General features: G+C 38.7%; 1 protein-coding gene and 1 non-coding gene across 2 annotated transcripts; one reads left to right on the top strand and one right to left on the bottom strand.

The window, feature by feature from the left end:
* Positions 1-1,711: 1,711 nt before the first annotated feature.
* On the bottom strand, positions 1,712-2,263 carry LOC110944082. Its single transcript, XM_022185800.1, has one exon. It carries the CDS (start codon positions 2,261-2,263, stop codon positions 1,712-1,714), a length of 552 nt encoding a protein of 183 aa, XP_022041492.1.
* A 658-nt stretch (positions 2,264-2,921) lies between these two features.
* Positions 2,922-3,027, top strand: LOC118480122. Its single transcript, XR_004861758.1, has one exon. It is a non-coding gene; the product is annotated as a small nucleolar RNA R71 (small nucleolar RNA).
* Positions 3,028-9,543: the final 6,516 nt, after the last annotated feature.

Raw genomic sequence — 9,543 nt, 5'->3', positions numbered from 1 at the left:
ACCCGATTAAATGTAGGATTTTATTATCATTTATACCACTTAAGGGTTGTCCTACAGACTAACCGTCACATCCCCACACTTAACCGTTGCTTGCCCCAAGCAACCCGTTCAAAAACACAATTTATTCATGCGATTAAGCACAGAAACCAAGCTAGAATATACCGTCCTTCTACTAACCTTTTATCATACCACAAGACACACCCCTCACAACAACTCTCGGTGATAAGTAATATTAGCACGTTATGCTAAAACACTCAATGCAAATGTGTGATCGTGCGACAATAAGCGTGTATAAAAATCAAGTCTCCTCCTATCAAATGCCTAACATGTTTATGAATCAAAAGGACATTCGGGTTGTAACGGGGCTATGTGTAAAGGTAGGAAAATGGTGGAATATATATGCAAGTAGCTAATTGATTTGACCCAGTTTTTATTTCTACTACTAAACAACGCAAACATCAACTATATACACAACTTCTCAACTACTATCACAACTAAATTCTTCTTTTTGTATTTTTCTCATACTTTTCTTTTTTTTTTCTTTTCCTTTTTTTAACATAAAACTCAACATTATATACAAGAACATCAACAATCACAAACTAAACTCCTAAACTGGGTCATCTCAATAGGTAAAGTTTTTTAGGAAGTAGGTTTGGGTCACAACCGAATGGTATAAGGCTCAAACATGGCTTTCTAAAGACCAAACCCCCACCCCTCACAATACCAAGCTCATATATGTAATGTATGAGGTCCAACCCCCAATTCCCACACTCTCACACATTTAGACGAGGCTACCTAAAAGTCCCCTATCATTTTCACAAGCATGCTAACTCTAAGATTCAACAAGAATTCATACATAAGTTCTATTAACACAAAACACACACCACCACTCAAAATAAAAAAAAGCATCTTCAATAATCATATGTGGCTCAAACTCTCACCAAGAAAGGACTAGAAAGGGGTGTCGGTGTGTCAAGTGGAACAATATCAAGTGTTCAAATTTCGACAATTTTCGCTTGATTTCACACTTTTTTAAAATTCTCAAAAATTTTCCCCCATCCCCACACTTGGGATACATTGTCCCAATGTATGGTTTTGAGGGAAAGATCGCTTTTAACCAAAGACATTAGTTTTTTTTTTTATAAACAAAAGCAAACTAATAAACTAACAAAATTTCAAAGCTAAAGAACATGACAAGTCTAAGGAAAAAGTACATTGACCTGGTGAAGCTTGACACAACAGATATTGTAAGTGATCCAATTCCCTATCACCACCTTCACACAAATATCCGCACATCTTCCCTACACTTGAGTGCTGCCATGGCCCTGAAACATAGAAAACTAAAGAAATAACAAGATCAGTGAAAAACCTCGGGTTGCCTCCCGAGCATCGCTAAGTTTTCAAGTCTTCAGCCAAACCGTGCCACCCCCATTTAAGGTGGCTCAAAGAAATGGTTCCTGCCATCCCCATCATTTCCTCGTGCCATTGAGCAAAATGCATCCGTCTCGTTTCGACTCGGTGGGTAATCAAATACAATCTTGATTGAACCCATAGGTTTTTCTTCATGATCCGGTGGGTGATTTCTTCTCATTCTTTGAAACAACTTTTCACTAAACCCGCTATCCTTCGCCTCAACAAAATCGTAACTAATCATCTTAGTCGGAACATCAAATGACAACTTACGGTTCTTTTCGATCATGGTAATGATTCCTTATCTACAATCGATTTGAGCATTTGCCGTATAGAGAAACGGTCGACCCAAAATCACCCTTTGTTGTGACGCCATCATGGTAGTAGCATAATCTAAAACCAGAAAATCCACCGGGTATTCGAATTCTCCCAACCGAATCATAACATTCTTAGCCATTCCCCGTGGACGCCTCCAACTTTCATCCGCCAAACTCACCATGGTGTCTGCATCCTGAAGCGGACCAAAATCATACATATCATATAAGTCACCTGGTAGCACACTCATACTCGCCCCATAATCCAATAATGCATGGGGAATTTTTAATTTTCCCACTCGGATCGGCACAAGTGGTGCTCCATGCTCCTTGTCCATTTCAACCTCGGCATCCCTTCCTATACCTGCACTCACTTGACAAGAAGAAGTAAAAAATGTTTCATTAATTTCATTATTAGGAACGGTGCTTACCACATTGATATTAATGCTTTTTGTGTTCTTGGGATTTATCACCGTGTCATTTGGTGATTGACCTTTTGCTTTCTTTAATAATGCCACATCACTTGCAAGTTGACCCATGTGAGTGGTCAACAATTGAATAGCTTTGTCACGGATTTCATCTTTTTACATGCGAACATCATCCATTTTATTTCTTCGCTGCATCTCTAGTTGCATTGCCTTGAGCATCTATATGACCTCATTTCCACCAGAAGAACTTTGACCCAAAAACCCACTTTGATTATTGAACAGTTGGCGTGGAGCAAAGTTACCTTGACTTCCTTGAAAATTCAGGTTAACTTGGTTTGAGGGATTTCCATATCTAAAATTTGGGTGGTTTCTCAAACCGGGGTGGTAAGTATTGGAGTTCATGTTGTAATTTCTACCACCCCCTCCTTGCCCTTGCAATTCATTCACCTCCTCATATTTCCCTTCCCCTCCTTGGCAATTTTCAGCCGCATGTCCTAACTCATTACAAAGTGCACAAACATCATAAATTTGATTAGAAGTTTGAACATTACCATCATCTACCGCGTGCACTTGAGTTCGGGTAATGTCCGGTCGTACTCTCCTTGATGATTGAGCTTTCCTTTTTGATGTGACCGCCATTTGTTCCAAGAATTCCCAATCGTCATGCTCGTAATTTGTGCCAAAAGTACCATTTGTGATCGACATTAAGTCGCAAGCATCTTCAGCACATAACCCCTCATGAAAAGCATTCATCAACTCCCATAGCTCTATCCCATGATGAGGGCAATTCTTTATCATAATATTAAACCTCTCAAATACTTCATGAAACATTTCACTCGATTTTTGTTGAAAACTTCTCAACCCTTTTCTAGCATAATTTGTCTATTGAGCGGTATAAAATTCATCCAAGAATATTTGTTGCATTTCTGCCCATGTATAGATAGATGCCGAAGGTAGAGTGTAAAACCACTTTTTAGCCTTGTCTTCTAAGGAAAATTGGAATAGCACCAATTTAACATCATCGACTGAGAATCCTTGACCCCCAACAGTATTACAAATCGAATCGTAAGCCTCCAAATGAAAATAAGGCTCCTCCGTTGCTAAACCCTTATACTTTGGCAAACTTTGTAACGAATTCGTTCGCACTTCGAATGTCCTCCCTTGATCATTGTGAGAATGACTACCGGTGAAGGATTATGAGTGATTACCGGTCTAAAATGTGCTTCTATACCTCTTGCATGTTCTCGAAGATGTCTTCTTCGTACACCAATCCGAACCCTTGGACGAATAGGACCCATTGGTCTTTGTATAGGCCCTTGTGGTGCAAATGGTGGTTGAAATTGTTGTTGAATCAGTTGTTGTTGAATTGGCCTTTGAAATTGATGTTGTACATTTTGCGGACGAATTTGTTGTAATGGTGTAGGACGTTGCAATTGTGGCCCTTGTGGCCTTGGCCGAGTATGTTGCGGTATAATTTGTTTTTGAGAAATCCCACCAACACTTGGCATTCTTTGAGTTTGACCTTGCACATAAGTAAGCTCCCCTTGATCTCCATCACCCCCATATGCATATCCTTCTTCCTCATAACCCTCAAAATCTTCATACCCTTCACCATACTCATCTCCTCCTATACCCGAAAATTGCCCAAATGGATAAGATGAATATTGGAAACCCGATTGGTTCGGTGGTCTAAATGAAGAAGTGGCATGAACAACAGTTGAACCTTGTGGTAGTGAATGAGTTGAAGATGAACGCCCCGTAGCTGGAAAGAAATGAGAAAATGGTGGAATTGTGGTAGAAGGGTTAAAAGTATGTGTAGGTTCAACTTGGGTAGTGATAGGTAATGTGGTGTTGGTTGGTGTAACATCATGTGGTGGAGTAGGGTCAGTGGTGATGTTAGGCATGGTGGTATTCGGTGAAGGTTGTGTTGATGATGGTATGAAGGGTGGTGTAAGCTCACCCGCAGTGGGTGGTGGTGGCAGTGGATCCATGTATCTAAGTGGTGTAATTGGTGTAGTAGGTGTTGTTGGTGAACCGCTAATTGTAGGATCGATTTCGACCTAAACGAGTCGTTCGGAAGAGCTCAAATCCGTTTCAGAGGCGGAAACAAAGAAACGGACATGTACACAGCTAGAATCACACTTTAAACCTCTTGTAGATTGATTTTACAACGTTTACATTTACAAGGAAAACCGGCAATACCTCGGTATCAGATCTGAACAATGTTACAAATGAAATGACATTCTCTCCTATATATACTATTCCAGGTTCGCTCATAGTGACATCTACCATAAAAGCGAACCATGTGAAAACCATAAAAGCGAACCGTCATGTTGGCCATAAAAGCGAATCCCACATATTGTCTTTCAAGTGAACCCTTCATTGATTGGACCTTCAAATAAGATCATTTCATTGGACCTTTCATATAAAAGCACTTCATTTGACCTTTTAATGTAAACAAATCCCTCATTGGACCTTCACATGGTCCAATCACCAAATAGCCATTTTAACACCATTTCAAATCCTTTGCTCTTTGTCATTTACTACTTTGATGATTATAATATTATAATGATGACACAAGTATGATGTCATCATTAAACATGATGACGTCATGCTTGATTAGATTCGCAACGCAACCCTGACTCGACATTAGACGAAGACGACAGATGACTGCACCAACAGACTCCCCCTCAGATGTTGACGAGTCTTAAGTGTCGAGTCTTCAACGACTTCAGTCTTTCTCACAGTGTAAGCATCCTCAAATCTTTCACTTCTCTTTTCATCATCACCAACAGACTCCCCACGAACAATCTCTACTCGGATGTCTTCAGACTCCCCCTTTCGATATGCTGGGATCGCAGTCTGGCATGTTGTAATCACAAAGTCTTCAGATATCGGAACCTGGATCTATATCACTTCAAAACCTGCACATCCTCCACCCAAAAATAAATCTTCCGATGATAACATGTAAAAATCTAATGAGTCACTTGCAGACATTATACAAACAAAAAATGATTTTACAATGTTAATCTTTGAAGAACCACTTGAAGAGATATCATTTTTATTTTCAAAAACAACACACTCTCCCAAACCATCAGTTCATCATGTTTAGCACCCGGAATTTTGAAAATCAGCTTTTCAATACCAGTTGTCGAAAATCTTTTTGACTTTTTCAAAAATTTATGCTAAAACACACTGAAAATCTTTTTGGATTTTTGACATAAGAGAAATAAAATGCAGTAAAGAAATATTTACAAACATTATTTTTGTGAGTTTGTGCAAGAGGATCATATCAGCTTATGAGACAAATCACCAACACCGTTAAGCTTTATTTCATTTTAAGTTCTAAACAGTTTACCTAGATTGTCAGTATATTGGTCCACTTAAATTTTCACACAAAGTTCAACTGTTCCGAGATACGATATTAATGTTTTAAGCACTTAAACTTGTCCGTGTGTCCCACTACTTGAATATACTCCCGTATCCAGATCCCAATATTCAGTCTTACAGGTGAGTATACCACAGCTGATATATGTAAGGGGTTAGGTGCGAAACCGTGAGAGCTCAGGTCAGAACTTCCGTTTAGCAGAGAGATGACGGCTCGACTTTTGGTGTGTCCCCTTTAGAGGATCTTTTTTACAACAGCAATGACTATCAATTTTATTGTTTCATCGATTTGCTGAGGGCGGCGCTTTTTCAAGCATTTGCAGAAAGTATTATCCGGGGACTAGGTCAGTACTTCCATACAGCAGAAGTCCCGGGATAATACCCCAGATATCACTGAGCATAAAGACCTAGTATCTCAGAATAAGGGACCTTTCAAACAAGATTTCAGGGGTTACCTATATATCCAAGCAGTTTTGTTAACCCACAGAACAAGCAAGTTTGAAATTTAGGTTTATATCTCGTCACAGTTTATTAAATGTGCAAAAACCTACTGACACATCCACAGTAAGATTGTTTAACACTTTTAAACTTTCCAAATCTTTAGCATGTTGTGATAGTCCGCTGATGTACTATCATTTCCTCTTTTTCACAACAAACTCATTTTTGAATTTTATCAGTTTTTGTCTTTTTCAAATTTTCTAATGTTTTTGGATATCGATTTCGACCTAAACGAGTCGTTCGGAAGAGCTCAACTCCGTTTCAGAGGCGGAAACAAAGAAACGGACGTGTACACAGCTAGAATCACACTTTAAACCTCTTGTATATTGATTTTACAACGTTTACGTTTACAAGGAAAACCGGCAATACCTCGGTATCAGATCTGAACAATGTTACAAATGAAATGACATTCTCTCCTATATATACTATTCCAGGTTCGCTCATAGTGACATCTACCATAAAAGCGAACCATGTGAAAACCATAAAAGCGAACCGTCATGTTGGCCATAAAAGCGAATCCCACATATTGTCATTCAAGTGAACCCTTCATTGATTGGACCTTCAAATAAGATCATTTCATTGGACCTTTCATATAAAAGCACTTCATTGGACCTTTTAATGTATACAAATCCCTCATTGGACCTTCACATGGTCCAATCACCAAATAGCCATTTTAACACCATTTCAAATCCTTTGCTCTTTGTCGTTTACTACTTTGATGATTATAATATTATAATGATGACACAAGTATGATGTCATCATTAAACATGATGACATCATGCTTGATTAGATTTGCAACGCAACCCTGACTCGACATTAGACGAAGACGACAGATGACTGCACCAACACTAATTCTGTTTTCCCTTAACAAAATTCTATTGCCTCTTAATGTTTGCTCAATTTTCGGATCAAATGCCAGTGGTGATAGCTTGTGAGAGCTTCTAGTACGCATGCACCTGTAAATACCAACACACTAACACACCCAGCGTAAACCAGAAAAATAACAAACTTAAAAAGAATAAAAATAACACACGTTGCGCACTACTCCCCGGCAACGGCGGCAAATTGACGTGATGTCGTTGTCACAATTAAATTTAATCCAATTACTACTAAATAGTTAGTGGCAAGTGGGTATCGAACACAGGGAGTTTGTGGAATATGTGTTATTTAAAGGTTTATCTAAGTTGACTAAAATTAGACTAATTGCAATAAAAATAAATTCAAGAGTTGGTTTGATTGGGTGATTTTTAAAACTAAGATTACTAGTCTAATTGAAAAATGAGAATTTAGGTTGTAAACAATTTAGAGACAAATGATCATCTTTAGTTTCCAGTTTGCTTCGACATTTATGCTAACATTCCACTAGAAAGAACTACATAGACATAGTTCATGTGCAATTACTTGTTGTGATGAAAGGGAACTAAGTACTCGGATTCCTAGAATGCGAGGTTGTTACCCGATGACCAATTAATCAATACCCAATCCTAATTCTACCCATGATATCTCGATTGCCAATAGCACCAAGAACGTATGGTTTCAAATTAGATTAACATAAGAATTAACAATTTACAAACAAGCAATCACACACCATAACAAACAAATCATAAAGACAAGCTCATTATTCTAGAAATATGAAATCCAAACATAAAGTCTTACGCAAACCTTCAACCAAAGATAGTCACCATAAATTTAGCTACTCATGACTTGGACAATCATCATCACATACATATCAATGTTCAAAGGAATTAAAAACACTAACAAGATGTTTAGAAATTGTTGCAAGCTCTCAAGAACACCCAAAATTCGCCTCTAGACTGCTGGTAACTGAATGAGATTGATTGGATTTGAAGAGACATCATAAATCCGCATTAAAAGGTGGAAGTTACACATTTACGCAGGTTAGCGCCGTAAGCTACGGTGGCCACCGTAGCTTACGGTGGCTTGGAATGGCCTACGGTGGCTTTAAACTGTCATACGGTGACAAAAAGTGCCAGTCGGCGCCGTAAGCTACGGCCCTTGCCGTAGCCTATGGCAGGCTTCAACATGAAAACTTGTTTTCAGCATAACTTTTTCGTTTCAACTCCATTTTCTTCACCGTTTTCGCCTACTTTCTCGTAATTTCGTCCTTTATCATGCTATCCTCTTAATTCTTCAATTCCAAAAATTGATTTTTTTCATTTATTCTCCGTGTTCCTTCCATTTTAAGCTCTCGTTTGTACCTGAAACACCAACAACCGTAGTTATCTAATTCTAGACAACTACCCGATTAAATGTAGGATTTTATTATCATTTATACCACTTAAGGGTTGTCCTACAGACTACCCATCAAGTACCCACTATTGTTTGTTACGGCTGAAGCCTAATTTCGGGACGAAATTCCCTTAAGAGGGGGAGGCTGTAACACCCCGTGTTCCAAAAGTCAAAGCCAAAGTCAAGATTGAAGTCAAAGGGAGACGAGATTGCTAATTGCGATCTGTCACTCGTTGCCCAATTCCTGTTTTGACTTCTTTGACTCATAGATAGTCTAATTTAGGCTTAACGTTAGTTGTATTATGTGGAGTATTTATTAATAATCAAGGTTTATTCGATAATTATCGCATATTTGATCGCTTATCGCTATCGCACTTACAACTCGAATTACGCGTTCTGGATACTATTTTACGTGTGTGTGTGCCTTATGTGTTACTTGTGCATGTTTATTTAGGTTATGTTGTGGTGATCAATCGAAACGCGATCGAAACTCAATCGTAATCGAATCACAAACGCTAAACGCAAGTGAAATAGGATGATTGTATGTTCGATATAGTAGTTGGGATTAAAAGTAATTTGAATAGGAAACTCTATCGCATCGCAACGCTCACAATCGCAATAAAAATGGCAAACTCGTCGCACCGAACACCCGAACCAAGTGACTGATCGACCAGGCGATCGACCAGCGGTTCGATCGATCTACAACTCGATCGATCAGCCAGTCAGCCGGGCTGCCAACCGATCGACCAGCTCCTTTCCACTTTGGGTAACCCTATAAATACCCCATGTCACCATCAAACTTTCCACTTTTGCTCTCTGACGTCCGACCAGCGCTCTTGCTCGCTTTTTCCTTCGATTTCTCGCAATTCCGGTAAGATCTCAACCTAATCCTTGTACTTCTTTAATCTACACTTGATTCTACACCTTTCTATCTTTTAAATCTTATCTTTTAACAGTGAAATCACTAGATTTGAGGTGTTGTAGGATGATGTGAGCATGGTGTTCTTCAGAACTTCATGTTTTGACCTCAATCCACTAAAAACAACTTAGATCTAACCGATTTCCACATAGACAAACAAAGATCTTTCATAGATCTAAACATATTCACGGTGAAAAGGATTGAAAGATGATTTTTCCAACTTTCTTTCAACTCTTTTACACTCAATGCACTCAAAACCGATAGAATCGGGCTTGTTCTAACCTTCTACTCTTGTTGTTGATGAGTTGGTTCAAGATCCGTATTATATCCACGAGAT

This window comes from Helianthus annuus, chromosome 6 (genome assembly GCF_002127325.2).
Source record: "Helianthus annuus cultivar XRQ/B chromosome 6, HanXRQr2.0-SUNRISE, whole genome shotgun sequence".
Taxonomy (NCBI): Eukaryota; Viridiplantae; Streptophyta; class Magnoliopsida; order Asterales; family Asteraceae; genus Helianthus; species Helianthus annuus.
Note: the sequence above shows the minus strand (reverse complement) of the source record. Positions and strands in the feature narration are given on the sequence as shown.